We start from the raw sequence: 15,780 nt of genomic DNA, 5'->3' as shown, positions 1-15,780 counted from the left end.
CTTGACAGCAGTACCGATGCTAAGTACAGCATCTAGGTGAATCAAGCTGCCCTGTGTGAAGAACCACATACAGGGCAGAATATGAAGCTTGTGCATTTCTGAATCTGTGTAGCCTTGCTTAGTATAATTTTTACCAAATTCATGTATTTCCTACGGTTTTCATTGTTTTAGTTTTCCTTACTGCTCAGTAGACATCCCTTGTGTGTGTGTACCATGTCTTTGTTACCAACCAGTTTACGGGCATCTGGGCTGATTCCATTTCCTAGCTGTTGTGACTGGAGCAGCAACAAACTTGGCTGAGCAAGTAACTGTAGTGAAGAGTACGCTTCTGTCTCTGTTTATCTGTCTCTTAACCCCCCACCTCTCAAATGAGCAAATAAAATACTTTCTAAAAGAGTAAAATCGTTGTAGAGTGTGTGCCCAAAAGTGGTGTAGCTGGATCAAATGGTAGATTGATTTTAAACTTTTGAGGAACTTCCATACTGATCCCAATAGTGGATTTATAAGCTTGCACCTCCACAAGTGGTGGGTGAGGGTTCTCCATTCCCCACAAAATAGTCTTACTTTGCACTTTCTGTATGGTATTTGGGGTTTGGATTGTTCTTGTTTTTCCACAGCCTTCAGATACATCATTAAGTAATTTATGTGGGATCTCTATATTTTTATAATATAGAGATTTAGGACTATAAACTTCCCTCTTACTACTGTCTTCATTTTTTCCCCATAAGTTTTGGTAAGTTGGGTTTAAATTGTAATTCAAATCCAGGAAATTTTTAACTTCTTTCTTACTTCTTCAACAACCTGTTCATTTTTCAATAGTGGGTTGTTCTTTCTCCAGGAGTTGATGCATTTTCTGTTGTCTTGAAGATATCTCTCTTCATAGCATTATGGTCAGACATAATGCAAGGTGTTATCTCAATTTTCTTGAATTTGTGAAGACTTATTTAATGTATTAATGTATGACCTATCTTAGGGAAGGTTCCATAAGCTTCTGAGAAGAATGTGTGTACTGTAGAGTTTGGGTGGAATGCTCAGTGGATTTCTGTTAAGTCCATTTGATCTACAGTGTTGTTTAGCTCTACTGTTTTGTTTTATGTTTAGATGATCTGGCTGTTAATGTTAGTGGGGTACTAAATATACTATTATTGTATGGGATTTATTTCTGATTTAATGTATAGAAGATTTTGCTTTATAAAAATTGGTGATCCTAAGGCTGGAGAGGTGGCTTAGGAGTTAAGGCACTTACCTGTGAAGCCTAAAGACCCAGATTCAATTCTCCATGTCCCATGTAAGCCAGATACATATGGTGGTATATGCATTTAGAGTTTATTTACAGTAGCTAGAGTCCCTGGTGCACCCTTTCTCTCCCTCTCTCTCCCTCTCCTTCTCAAATAAATAAGTAAATAAAATAAGTCATTTAAAAAATTTTGGAAAATAAGATATTTTAAAGTGGGGGGCTAGAGAGATGGCTTAGCAATTAAGGCGCTTGCCTGCAAAGCCAAAGGACCTCAGTTCGACTCCTCAGGATTCACATAAGCCAGATGCACCAGGTGACACATGCATTTGGACTTTGTTTGCAGTGGCTGGAAGCCCTGGTACTCCCATTCTTTCTTTATCTCTCTCTATCTCTATTTCTTTCTCTGCTTCTCTCTCTCTTTCTCTCTCAAATAAATAAATAAAAATAAAATATTTTTAAAATTTGGTGATCCTGTGTTTGGTACATATATGTTTATGATTGTAATACCCTCTTATTGAATAATTTCCTTTATGAGTATCAAGTGGTCTTCTTAATCTCTTTTTATTACTTTTGGTTTAAAGTCCATTTTGTCAGATATTATAGCCATAACTGCTTGTTTTCTATTTCAGTTTTCTTGGAATGACTTTTCCCATCCTTTCACCCTAAGATAATGTTTGTTTTAATGATAAAATGGGTTTCTTATGGACAGCACATGGATGAATCAAGTTTTCTGATAAACCCTGTAAACCTGCATGTTTTAAGTAGGGAGTTTAGTTTATTGATGCTCAGAGTTGTAAATGAATGTTGTGAATTAATCCCTATCCAGTTGAAGACTTTGTAGAGTTGGTATTTCCTTGCTCCTCATTTTCTTCAACAAGTGCTCTAGTTTTGATTATTGTTTATCCTTCCCTTAGTCTCTTGAGTATGTTTGTTCTTCTCTTCAGTGCAAAGTATCCCATCCAGTCTTCTCTCCAGGGCCACCTTTGATCATCGAAAGTCTTTGCTTCGCTGTCAATTATGCAGGATAATTTTGCTGGGTATAGTAGTTTCCATTGGCAGTCATGGTCTTTCAAAATTTGAAATACTCTATCCCAACCCTTCTGGCCTTTAGTATTTCCACTAAGAAAAAAAAAAAATGAAAAGTAATTCTGATAGTCTTACTTTAGTAAGTGACAAGATGTTTTTCTTTCCACTGTTTTTGTTGTTTCTCTTCCATTTCATCCAGCCATTTGTTCATGAACTCATTAAGTTTATTGACTAGTCCCTTTGTCTTGCTAAGAATGCAGCAGTAGCAGCTCTTGTGAAGCCTGTATGGAGTGGCCTGGAGTCTCAGTCTAAGTGGGCACAGGATGTCAGTCTAACCCCAGGTTTAGGCTGGGCACACTGGAAGCTGGGCAGGCTCCTCCTGATGTGTGTGTAGTCTCCAGGTGGGTCTGGGCTGGGTCAGGATCATCCCGCCCTACTCAGTGCCCATCCTGTGGAGTGAAATCAGCTCATGAATCCCCATTCTGGTAGTGGAGGCTCAGGGGGCCAGGCTGGGAAGTGGGGTCAACACCCAGTGAGACTGATCCCCAATCGCAGCAAGTAGGGACCAAGGTTGTACCTACAGAGTGACCACCTGTGCCCTGATCCACCTGCCTTACTCAGCACCTGTGACTGTGGAGTGAGCTCAGCTCCAGAGTCCCAACCATGGCAAGAAATGAGAATTTGGGAAGCACAGCATTGATCTAATTTCCAAAAGAAACTTAGTCATTAAGTCATTATCACAAACACAAAATGTTTCAGGTCATCCATTTAGGAATTTTTGTTGTTGTTTTTTTTTGAAGCAAGTCCAACAAACTAGCCTTATTATTTTTTTTTAATATGAGAGTGAGAACAAGAGAGAGAATTGGGCATCAAGGCCTCCAGCCGCTGTGATCGAACTCCAGGTGCGTGTTCCACCTTGTGCACATACATGTGTGGCCCTGTGCACTTATGTCACCTTGGGTATCTGGCTTACGTGAGACCTGGAGAGTCAAACGTTGGTTCTTAGGCCTCACAGGCAAGTGACATAACCACTAAGTCATCTCTCCAACCCAATCCATTTTTTTCCCTTTAGTTATAATGTCATCAAACTTCTAATATTTATGCACATATACACATGAGTTTCTGGAATGTTAATCTTGTCTACTAGAATGTAATCTTCATAAAGGCAAAGATAACTATGTATACACTTGTAGCACGTGCACATAGATTCACACATACATGATTTCTGGAGTATTGATCTTGCCTCTAGAGTGTAAACTTTTAATTTTTACTTACTTATTTAAGAAAGAGAGTAAGAGAGAGAAAAAGAGGCAAGTGGGGAGAGAGAGAAAGAATAGGCTTGACAGGACCTCTAGCCACTGCAGACAAACACTAGACACATACACCACCTTGTGTATTTGGCTTTATATGGGTACTGGGGAACTGAACTCAAGTCCTCAGGCTTGCAGGCAAATACCTTAACCACTGAGACATCTCTCCAGTCCTAGAATGTAATCTTTACAAAGGCAAAGATAATTACCCACCCCCACACATACAAGTTTCTGGAGTGCTGAAATTGTCTCAAGAAGGTAATCTTTACAAAGGCAAGGATTTGGGCAAATGAAGTAGATTTGCGGAGGTGAGCTTCCTCAGTTAACAGAACAGGAATAGAAACAAAGCTATTCAGAGTCATTGTTATTTTCACTCACTTTACAAGATATATCTGCTCCCCATGAGGGGACTTGGCCTTCTGTCCTACATCATTTCCACTGCCCCCGTGCCAGCTGTCTTTGCCTTCCTCTCAGATGGCAGAGTGGCAACTCCGACTGGGCTCTGTCCTGATTTTATAGTGCCTTTTACTCTTTTCAACTTTACCAGATGTTCACTTCTTTTTGTTCACTTCTTTACTTCCCTGCTTAATCCTTCTTTACTTTCCTAAGATGCTCCAAATTAAACCTTCCTCTACCTGGCCAATGAGATTGTGAAGGATCTGGCCCTCTGCCTTTCTGATACACCACAGCCCCACTGCTTCATCCTCCAGGCTCCAGTCAGTCCGCATGTGACCCGTACTTGTAAAGTCAATGAAAACGGTCTTAGATCGCATGGCTCGGCACCTTCCGGTGATCACAACCACCGTCAGAAAGCCAGCCTTGCTCTGGTGGTCCTGTGCCTGTACACCCTCTGACGTTGTGCTCTGGTGGTTACAGTCTTTCAGCCCTGGCAGGACTCAGGAATAATTACACTAGGAGCCTGAATTTTTAGTGTTAAAAACACATCCCTTTCCTATTTAGTTTCAAGACAAAACGTTCATTTTAGTAAGCATGTGTTTCACTCAGATAAAAAGAGAGACAAAGTAGTCCAGTTACAGTCCACCACTCACTGGACTCACTTTCCCTCTCTTACCATTTGTTCCAAACCTTAAAAAAAAAAAAAAGACTTTCCACGTTGTCAGTGTGGATGTCTAAAAACCTAATGAAATAGGAGTGGATTTTCTTCATCTTGAAGAGATATTTTCTTCGTTATGTCCATACTGACTATTGGTGAAAGAAACATGGGTGCGTATTTTTGCTCTCAGACCACTGCTTCCCTTTACTTTTTGGTCTGCATTTGTGGCACTGACCTTCTCATTGCCAGTATAAAACACCCGAGCAATAGCAGCTGATGGGTGGAAAGTTTTTACTTTGCCTGACAATCTCCAGGGGAAGCTCCCTGATGGCAGGGGAAAGCATGGCATGTGCCAAGGCTGCCCATCACCTCCTTGCCACAAACAGTGGAAACAGAGTGAGCCAAACTCTGCCAAGAGGGAACTGGCTATAACACCCCTAAGGTTGCCCCAAAAAAACACCCCCTCCAGCAAGGCTGCACCTCCCAAATTTCCATGGGCTGGAGACTAAACATTCCAATGACATTAGTTTATGAGGGACGCCTAATTCAAACCACCACAGCATTCAGGTATTAAGTCTGACGATTCGCTGTTGAAATGGCCTCTGGGAATCTCAAGCAGGTCTATGGTAACCTTTGAATCACCTTTCAGCCTTTATCCAAATACTTGGGACCACTTAGAGTTTTTCAAGTTTTGAAATACTTCTGTAGGTTTCACTAATTGAACAACCCATATCCAAAACTCCAAAATGCTTTAAACTCTTTGAACACTATGTTAGCGTTCAAAATGATTTAGGTTTCAGACAAAGCACTTGGGATTTCAAGTTTTGGAATTGGATGCTCACCCTACAGTATGAATCTAGAGGTGAAGCCTAGAGGGAAAGGGGGCTGTCAGATCAACTGGGATCAGGAAACTACCAGAGTTCTGTGGCTGTGGCCCTCCCTCAGTAACTTGAGGCCCAAGGCTTGCTCCCATGGTGGTAACATCTGTCATAAGACAGGGCACCACACCATCCCAGATGGGAATATCAGGAGTCAAGAAATGCACAAGTTCCCTAAAGCATTTGCACATTTTCAGAGCAGAAAAACTCATAGAAGGAGGCAGAGATGGAGTACCATGAGAACTCCGAGCTGAAACAGATTCTGAGAATCAGAAAGTACATAGATTCCAAGTTCACCATTCGTTCCATTCATCACAGTTGACTTTGAAATTAAAAAATATGGGCTGGAGAGATGGCTTAGCAGTTAAACGCTTGCCTGTGAAGGCTAAGGACCCCGGTTCGAGGCTCAGTTCCCCAGGTCCCACGTTAGCCAGATGCACAAAGGGGCGCACGCATCTGGAGTTCCTTTGCAGAGGCTGGAAGCCTTGGCGCGCCCATTCTCTCTCTCTTCCTCTATCTGTCTTTCTCTCTGTGTCTGTCCCTCTCAAATAAATAAATAAATTTTAAAAAATATTATATCTTATGTTATTCAAAAGGCATATAGCCTTTCTGAAATACTTTTTTTATTATTTAAAAATGTACAGGGCTAAGGAGATGGCTTAGAGGTTCAAATGCTTGCCTGCAAAGTCAAAGGATACAGATTCAATTCCCCAGGACCCACCTAAGCCAGAAGCGCAAGGGGGCTGTGGCTGGAGGCCCTGGCATGCCTAGTCTCTCCTCTCTCTCTGTCGCTCTCTCCCCCCTCTGCCTATTTCTCTCTTTCAAATAAATAAATATAAATTAATATATTTAGAAAATAAAAATGTACAGCTTACAATTTGTTCAGAATCTCCATCTTCTCACTGCCAAGAGGAAATGTGTTTGGGGAAGATGTGTGAGTGGGTACAGGCATTCAGGCTGGATTGTGAGTGGGTACAGGTGTTCAGGCTGGACTGGGAGTGGGTACAGGTGATCAGGCTGGATTGGGAGTGGGTACAGGTGTTCAGGCTGGACTGGGAGTGGGTACAGGTGATCAGGCTGGACTGGGAGTGGGTACAGGTGTTCAGGCTGGATTGGGAGTGGGTACAGGTGATCAGGCTGGATTGGGAGTGGGTACAGGTGATCAAGCTGGATTGTGAGTGGGTACAGGTGTTCAGGCTGGACTGGGAGTGGGTACAGGTGATCAGGCTGGATTGGGAGTGGGTACAGGTGTTCAGGCTGGATTGGGAGTGGGTACAGGTGATCAGGCTGGATTGGGAGTGGGTACAGGTGTTCAGGCTGGATTGGGAGTGGGTACAGGTGATCAGGCTGGATTGGGAGTGGGTACAGGTGTTCAGGCTGGACTGGCAGTGGCTACAGGTGATCAGGCTGGACTGGGAGTGGGTACAGGTGATCAGGCTGGACTGGGAGTGGGTACAGGTGATCAGGCTGGATTGGGAGTGGGTACAGGTGATCAGGCTGGACTGGGACTGGGTACAGGTGATCAGGCTGGACTGGGAGTGGGTACAGGTGATCAGGCTGGGTGGGGAGTGGGTACAGGTGATCAAGCTGGATTGGGAGTGGGTACGGTTGTTCAGGCTGGATTGGGAGTGGGTACAGGTGTTCAGGCTGGATTGGGAGTGGGTACAGGTGTTCAGGCTGGACTGGCAGTGGGTACAGGTGTTCAGGCTGGACTGGGAGTGGGTACAGGTGTTCAGGATGGACTGGCAGTGGCTACAGGTGATCAGGCTGGACTGGGAGTGTGTACAGGTGTTCAGGCTGGGTGGGGAGTGGGTACAGGTGATCAGGCTGGATTGGGAGTGGGTACAGGTGATCAGACTGGATTGGGAGTGGGTGCAGGTGATCAGGCTGTGTGGGGAGTGGGTAGAGGTGATCAGGCTGGGTGGGTGTCGCTTCTCAGTCCGACCAGCAGAAAGGAACAACGCCACACAACGTTCTTCTCAAAGCAGTTTATTCAGGAACCTTAACCGCATGCAAAGAAAAAGAACAATGAACTGAACCCTGAGCCCTTCCCAGTCCGTCCTTAAATCCCTAGCCTGCACCACTCAGAGTCTGCCGCATAAGTCTCTTCAATAGGCTCACGTCAGTAAAACGTCAGATGGTCTGATCTTGCATAGCAACGAGTCTGCGCAGTGCGCACCGTGGACGTGGCTCTTCAGGGGTGTATAAGGAAGTCAGGTGCAAATCATACGACTTGGCAGCCGTCCTGGGCGCCATCTTGGAATGGCTGCCACACCCCTCCCTACAATTACCCCTTTTTTATTGTTTATGCAGAGAGAATGCCTGTCTTAGGTTGCCCCCTGCGACAATGCTCCTTACCCGTCATGGGGAGTCAAACAGCATTGGTTTAATCCCTGTCTTAGGATGGTAGCACATCCAGGGATTCTTACCCGTCTTTGACTACTTCTCTAGCATGCCAAGCCACACTTGAGGAGATTGTCCCATCTCCATCGCTGCAAATGCTTGTATAAGCAAGGCTTGATTCTTTTGTTGATGAACTCTCATGTTACATATGCACCAGAACGCTAGGCAACTGATGAGGAGCAGGCATAGGGCTAACCCCTCCCCCCAGTCCAGCCCATTCCTTCAGATGAGACATTGCTTGAAGAATCCAATTGGTTAATCCTGAAGCTAGAGAGGCATCCACTCTGGTTGAATTTATGTGGACAATGGACTGTCGCAGTTCCCTCAGCTTGGTATCCAGCTCGCGAGACCAATTACCTGTAAGATAGCTAGAAAGCTCTCGGGAAAGATTACCAGCAGCACTTTCATTATGGAAAGGAACCTAGCAAGATTTTGCCAATCACTGGGAGTCATGCAATATCGATGGAGAGATTCTAATTGGGCTACCACATAGGCAGCGGTAATGCCATAGGCTCGAACCCCTTCAGCTAACCTTTGAATAATTTTCCAATCAAGTGGCTCATGATAGCGGTTACCTTGGGCATCCTGAAATACAGGAAAACACTGAGCTCGTAGCTCCCTCCAAACCTCAGGGTGCAAACTCCATCCCGAAACTCCATTAGGAGCATACGGAGGCGGACGCGGCGGTCCTGGCGCTGAACGTTCTACTTTTAGTTTCACTCTTCCTAAACTTTCAGCTATGCTTTCAAGCTCGTCTTCAGAGACCTCCTCATCGGCAGAACTCTCAGAAGCCTCAGATCTCTGCGACCGCTCCTCTCTTAACTGCTCCAATGCCTCTGTACCCTTTTCTAGTTCCGCTCTGCAGCCCTCCTTACAATTCCTAACTAGCTCCCAAACTGGCAGCACCCCAGTCAGCAGTATGCCCTGCTCTTCAGCAAACTTTAAATCCTTCCCTAGCTTCTCTCAACTGGGTGCCGTAAGACGTCCTGATACTGAAAACCAGGGCGCAACTTCATCAACTGCCCGTAAAAATTTCTCAACAGTAGCTTTCTTAAGGCCAACTCCTTTCGCTTTTAAAAGACTTCGGAGGGCCTGACTGACTGAACTGGCAGAAGATGTATTTCCCATAGTGCTTGTGCAACTTGTCCCTCAATCGGGAACCTTATTGTCTCTTGCCGAGAACTTGCCCTCATCCCACTTACCTGGGAACGTACCAGCTGGCTGCCCTGACTGCGATGAGTTCTGAACGTCCCCGCACGGGCCACCACTTGGCGCTTCTCAGTCCGACCAGCAGAAAGGAACAACGCCACACAACGTTCTTCTCAAAGCAGTTTATTCAGGAACCTTAACCGCATGCAAAGAAAGAAAAAAATGAACTGAACCCTGAGCCCTTCCCAGTCCGTCCTTAAATCCCTAGCCTGCACCACTCAGAGTCTGCCGCATAAGTCTCTTCAATAGGCTCACGTCAGTAAAACGTCAGATGGTCTGATCTTGCATAGCAACGAGTCTGCGCAGTGCGCACTGCGGACGTGGCTATTCAGGGGTGTATAAGGAAGTCAGGTGCAAATCATACGACTTGGCAGCCGTCCCGGGCACCATCTTGGAATGGCTGCCACACCCGCTCCCTACAGGTGGGGAGTGGGTGCAGGTGATCAGGCTGGATTGGGAGTGGTTACAGGTGATCAGGCTGGGTGGGGAGAGGGTACAGGTGATCAGGCTGGGTGGGGAGAGGGTACAGGTGATCAGGCTGGATTGGGAGTGGGTACAGGTGATCAGGCTGGGTGGGGAGAGGGTACAGGTGATCAGGCTGGATTGGGAGTGGGTAAAGGTGATCAGGCTGGGTGGGGAGAGGGTACAGGTGATCAGGCTGGGTGGGGAGAGGGTACAGGTGATCAGGCTGGATTGGGAGTGGGTACAGGTGATCAGGCTGGGTGGAGAGAGGGTACAGGTGATCAGGCTGGATTGGGAGTGGGTAAAGGTGATCAGGCTGGATTGGGAGTGGGTACAGGTGGTCAGGCTGGGTGGGCAGAGGGTACAGGTGATCAGGCTGGATTGGGAGTGGGTACAGGTGATCAGGCTGGATTGGGAGTGGGTACAGGTGATCAGGCTGGATTGGGAGTGGGTAAAGGTGATCAGGCTGGATTGGGAGTGGGTACAGGTGATCAGGCTGGGTGGGAAGAGGGTACAGGTGATCAGGCTGGATTGGGAGTGGGTACAGGTGATCAGGCTGGATTGGGAGTGGGTACAGGTGATCAGGCTGGGTGGGGAGAGGGTACAGGTGATCAGGCTGGATTGGGAGTTGGTACAGGTGATCAGGCTGGGTGGGGAGAGGGTACAGGTGATCAGGCTGGATTGGGAGTGGGTACAGGTGATCAGGCTGGACTATGAGTGGGTACAGGTGATCAGGCTGGATTGGGAGTAGGTACAGGTGATCAGGCTGAGTGGGGAGTGGGTGCAGGTGTTCAGGCTGGATTGGGAGTGGGTGCAGGTGATCAGGCTGGACTATGAGTGGGTACAGGTGATCAGGCTGGATTGGTAGTGGGTGCAGGTGATCAGGCTGGACTATGAGTGGGTACAGGTGATCAGGGTGGGTGGGGAGTGGGTGCAGGTGATCAGGCTGGGTGGGGAGTGGGTGCAGGTGTTCAGGCTGGATTGGGAATGGGTACAGCTGTTCAGGCTGAGTGGGGAGTGGGCACAGGTGTTCAGGCTGGGTGGGGAGTGGGCACAGGTGATCACTGTGCATGTGCTCATGGACAGAGGTACTCAGGGCAGATGTGTGGCAGACAATGATTGTCTTATGGCAGAATCAGGCGTGTGCTACTAAGGTTGTCCTACTGTTTGGACGGTTGTTACTGAATTTCAGATTTATTTGTCAGCAACTACATGGGGGGGGGGCTGTACTAAAAATTTCATGTATCTGACTTTGCTAGATCCTCACAGCCACTGTGTGGGACAAATGCCTCTATCCCAGTTGTTAGGCAGGTAAACTGAAGTTTTCAGAAGTCAACATATTGCCCAAAGCTATGGAAACATTGATTTTTAAGTACTGAGCAGCAGTGTGTAACAACAGTGATTGAAGACTGGGTGTGGTGACTCCCATGCACTCATGAAGCTTTCGCTTTCTTTGCTTTGTCTGCTCAGGAGTCACTGTGTGGGAACTGATGACCTTCGGGTCCAAACCTTATGATGGGATCCCTGCAAGCGAGATCTCGTCCACCCTAGAGAAAGGAGAGCGCCTTCCACAGCCACCCATCTGTACCATCGATGTCTACATGATCATGGTCAAGTGTGAGTAACTAGGGCAACCATTCACCCCCATGCAGCTGACTTGGCCACTCAGAATGATTTGTGCCTGGAAGGGCATTCCATAGTCAAATGCCCAGGGCCTTCTGTTTCCTGCAGAAATATTGTCAGGATCTTTAAAACAGGCACACAATTCCAGAAACATTCCCTGCAAAACACTACCTGCAAATATTCTTCTGAGAGCACCCGCTTAACTCACTAGCCATACGATGTTCCATTTGGTCATGTTTGAAAGTAAAGAAACAAAAGCATCATCTTTCACAAGTCATTATAACAAAATAATCTGATCTCTGAGTTTATCAGTAAAGTGCAGAATTAGTTTACATTTTGAAGGCTGTTACCACAGAGATTTAATGTTTTTAACTGCCCAACAGTGAGTAACCACAGGTGTTGGAAAGAAGCAAGATGTCTGCTTTGGCTTAAACCTTTCCAACAGTGGATTTACATGAGGTCTCTGGAGGATAGCAGTGAAGCATTTTAATCCAAGTAAGAGTGCTCTTGTTCCAAATGAATCACAAGTTCTGCAGGCTCTGAAGGTAATGTTACACGTGTCATTGCCTTGACACAGGAAAGTGCCACAGTAATATCACAGATCCAGGTTCACATAACTGTTAACATCTCTGTAAACTTTAAGCTTGAGTTCATCTATTTTCACTACCTTGCTTCAAGCCAAGGGAGCTGGATCTCATGGAGGTCACATGATTTGCCTAAGATCAAATAGCAGTGTGGCCTAAAATAGCTCAATGTCCTCCTGCTGATAGAAAACAAATGTGAACCCTCCGGAGACACAAGGCTTTTCAGTGGACAGCTTTCCCTCCCACGTGCTGTATGTAGGTTTAGATCGCATGCATCCATTGGACTGTCCAAGGTGAGAGGGAAAGGCACAAGCACCGCAAGGCCTGGGCCAATGGGGTGCATAACACTCCTATGTTGTCCCAGCTCCGAAAACGAAGTAACAAAGAAGACACTGGTGCAGTCAGGCCTGCCGCTTGCGTGTGGCTGAAATGAAGGCTGGGGTGGAAGCGCCAGGACCCAAACCTGCGTTCCTTAAAGCCTTCATAGTTGTGGCAATGAGTCTGTTCACCGGCTTAGAAGACTGCTGGGTGGGTGTGAAGTGGGGACTAGCCTGGAGAGGAAGTCCCCCGACAGCAGATTGTTTCAGCCCTGATGGGACGTGGCATTGCTGCTTACACCACCGAAGACTGCAATGCACGGATGACCTACGAGGGACCAACAGAGAAAAGAGAGAGGGTGCGATGGGTACTACGAGTCAGAAATATTGCGTATGGCTGCAGTTGAAGCTCAGTGAGATAGGTGTTTGCCTGCCATATAAGAGTCTCTCTGTTCAATGCCTAGCACACTTAAAAAGAAAAAAAAAGCTGGGCGTGGTGGCACAGGCCTTTAATCCCAGCCCTTGGGAGGCAGAGGTAGGAGGATCACCATGAGTTGGAGGCCACTCTGACACTACTTAGTGAATTCTAGGTCAGCCTGGACTAGAGTGAGACTCTACCTTGGAAAAAAAAAAACAAAGGAAAGAAAGAAAAGATGTGATATCATAGTCTTTCATAAGTAATCAGAGAGCTAGGGAGATCGCTCAGTGGGGAATGCAAGGACCTGAGTTCAACCCTCAGTGCCCATTTGAAACACTGGGTGTGGCGGCAGGAACCTGTAATCGCAGATCTAGGAATTCAGAGACAGGAGGAATCTGAGGGCTCAGTGGGCAGCCCATCTAGTCCAACTGATGCGTTCTAGGCCAATGGGGTGCATAACATTCCTATGGAATGTCACCTGAGGTTGTCCTTTAACCTACATGTGCACATGGGCACCAAACATGCATGTGCGCACACACACACACACACCACACACACACACACACACACACACACACACACACACACACACACCTGCATGCATAAGGAATCAGTGCTATTGTGACAAAACAGAGCAGTTAATCACAAAAATGAGGTTTGTTCATGCTCTGTTTGCCTGGCAGGGTCATAAATGTGTCCTAAAAGCAATGCGTCTTATCATCCAGGGTTCTAATTACTCTTTTTTATTTTTATTTTTATTTTTATTTTTCCAAATTCCTTTTTCAGGCTGGATGATAGATGCAGACAGTCGCCCAAAGTTCCGTGAGTTGATCATTGAATTCTCCAAAATGGCCCGAGACCCCCAGCGCTACCTCGTCATCCAGGTAAGGGGTCATAGTGCGCGCTTCCATTGTTAAAACCCCACGGCGTGCTCTCAGCCCCCATGAGGACCGGAGCTGCCTCGCTGAGGGTGCAGAGCAAGGGTGACCTGCGTGTGGTTCGCGGTAAAGCCCCCCTAACCCCAAGCCACCACTTTGGCTGAGCCGCCGGGTCCAAGCCCACGTGTCACCTCGTATCTTTCCGTGTCGGAGCTCGCGCTTGGCTGGAGAGCAGCGGGACTTGGCCGGCGCACAGGGTCCAGACCGGACTCTGCGCCCGCCCGGCGCCGCCTTGTACAACGCGCCGGTCCATCTCCTCGCCGAACGGGAGAACAGCAAGGGCGAGCTCCCGGGCTTGTTTAAACACTTCGGCGAAGCAATAAGTGCAAAAAATCCTGACGACCGCCGCTGCTTTCTCTTACCTCTTAAGCTGCTGACGCATCCCCCTGAGTCTTTCAGATGTGCAAGAACTTGCGTTTGAGTCCCAGAGCCAGTTCACAGTGGGGAGAGCAGCTGTGCTTCTCAAAACCACGGGGAAGCAGGCTGCTGACCACCCCCACGCACGGGGCCCTTTCTAATGGTCCCCAAATCTCTGTACCAGGGGGATGAAAGGATGCACCTGCCAAGCCCCACCGACTCGAACTTTTACCGTGCCTTAATGGAAGAAGAGGACATGGACGATGTGGTCGATGCCGACGAATACCTCATTCCACAGCTGGGTTTCTTCAGCAGCCCGTCCACGTCGCGGACACCCCTCCTCCGTTCTCTGGTATGGATCCCAGTCTCTCGGCATCCTTTCTCTCTCTCTGTCCCTCTTCTCTCTCTCTCTCTCTGTCCCTCCCGCCCCCTAATCAGAACAGATTCAGTTTCAGAAAGTATCAGCCATGGGGCTGGAGAGATGGCTTAGCAGTTAAGCACTTGCCTGTGAAGCCTAAGGACCCCAGTTCAAGGCTCGATTCCCCAGGACCCACGTAAGTCTGACACACAAGGGGGCGCATGCATTTGGAGTTCGTTGGCAGTGGCTGGAGACCCTGGCGCACCCATTCTCTCTCTCTCTCTCTCACTCTCTCTCTCTCTCCCCTCCCTCCCTCCCTCTTTCTCTCTCTGTCTGTCACTCTCGAATAAATAAATAATAAACAAAAAAAGAGAAAATATCAGCCATTTACAAGCTGTCACATCTCACATAGAGAAAAATAATAATAATTTTAACCAAATGGTACCTAGACTCTGAATCAACAGTAAGGGGTTTAATGATGCCCCTACCTAGTCCTCCTAAAGCTAAAGATTTAAGATAAAAATCAAACAAAACTTAAACACCTCAAATATTTCTATTCTGTGAGTCACACCTCCTGCATTCCGTGGGAGTGGCTGAGAATATAGCAGTGTACCATTAGCAACCTCTATGTTTTTGTTTTTGTTTTTGTTGTCTTCCAGAGTGGAACCAGTAACAATTCTGCTGGAGCTTGCATTAATAGAAATGGGGTATGTATGAATACTTTATAAACCCGAGTTAAATAACAGTTTGGTATCATGGCCCTAATATACATGCAAAATGCTCACTTTAACCCCAATCATATCAGTTTTCCTTCTTGCGTGTTCTTTTCCCCCACTATGGTTTCCTTAACTGGTATCCTGAGGCAAGAATTAGGTTTCACACTAATTCAAAGAGGCATTCAAAGTATGGTCCATAGACAGGCAGCTACTAGAAATGAAGAAGGTCAGTCTACCACCACACCACAACCTAAACTGTAACTAACTTAAATGAAATGATTCATAGAAGTCAGCTCTTCATACAGTTTAAGTATTGAATAGGCACATGTGACTTGTGACAACCATATTGAAGAACATGGATCACAAAATATCTCTACCCCTGGAGGACAGATTGGCTGACCAGTGTCCCCTGCCCTCTGTAGCCTATGACACAGGTGTTATTTGGAAGACTCATAAATCCTCACTCAGCCTCCATAGTTCTGGGATCACAAGTGTGTGCTGCCATGCCCAGCATGAATCTTCATTTTAATAAGATCAAAGTGAGGCTTGTCCACAGGGGTCTGGGTAATGCTGAGTGCCTAATTTCTTCCCAGCAGAACTATCCTGCCAAGGAAGACAGCTTCTTGCAGCGGTACAGCTCAGATCCCACTGGCGCCCTGACTGAAGACAGCATAGACGACACGTTCCTCCCTGCACCTGGTGAGTTCCCTGCTCGGGAAACAGCCACTCCCTGAGGCCCCAGCCACTGTTTCCTTCCACCGGATCTGGAGGTGGAGACCGTGGCACATCTGCAGACATGGTAAAAGGAGTAAGAAGCAGAGAAACGCAAGATAGCTGAGCACGCTGCAAGGGGCCTGCGCTGGTGCAGCTGGGTGGCTTTAGAAATGAAT

The 15,780-nt window shown here is 46.9% G+C and overlaps 1 protein-coding gene across 2 annotated transcripts in view; it reads left to right on the top strand.

The window, feature by feature from the left end:
• The window catches only part of Egfr (epidermal growth factor receptor), a 203,520-nt gene that overhangs the window by 181,620 nt on the left and 6,120 nt on the right, over positions 1 to 15,780 (top strand). The window contains exons 23-27 of one of the 2 annotated variants that reach the window (XM_045135494.1): positions 11,050 to 11,196; positions 13,308 to 13,405; positions 14,001 to 14,168; positions 14,834 to 14,881; positions 15,487 to 15,589. In XM_045135494.1, coding sequence (XP_044991429.1) covers positions 11,050 to 11,196; positions 13,308 to 13,405; positions 14,001 to 14,168; positions 14,834 to 14,881; positions 15,487 to 15,589 — 564 coding nt within the window. Of the gene's footprint in view, positions 1 to 11,049; positions 11,197 to 13,307; positions 13,406 to 14,000; positions 14,169 to 14,833; positions 14,882 to 15,483; positions 15,590 to 15,780 lie in introns of both variants that reach the window. The other variant, XM_045135493.1, reaches the window with a different exon arrangement.

The sequence above is a fragment of the Jaculus jaculus genome, chromosome 16 (genome assembly GCF_020740685.1).
Source record: "Jaculus jaculus isolate mJacJac1 chromosome 16, mJacJac1.mat.Y.cur, whole genome shotgun sequence".
Lineage (NCBI taxonomy): Eukaryota > Metazoa > Chordata > Mammalia > Rodentia > Dipodidae > Jaculus > Jaculus jaculus.
This window is presented reverse-complemented; position numbering and strand designations above follow the sequence as displayed.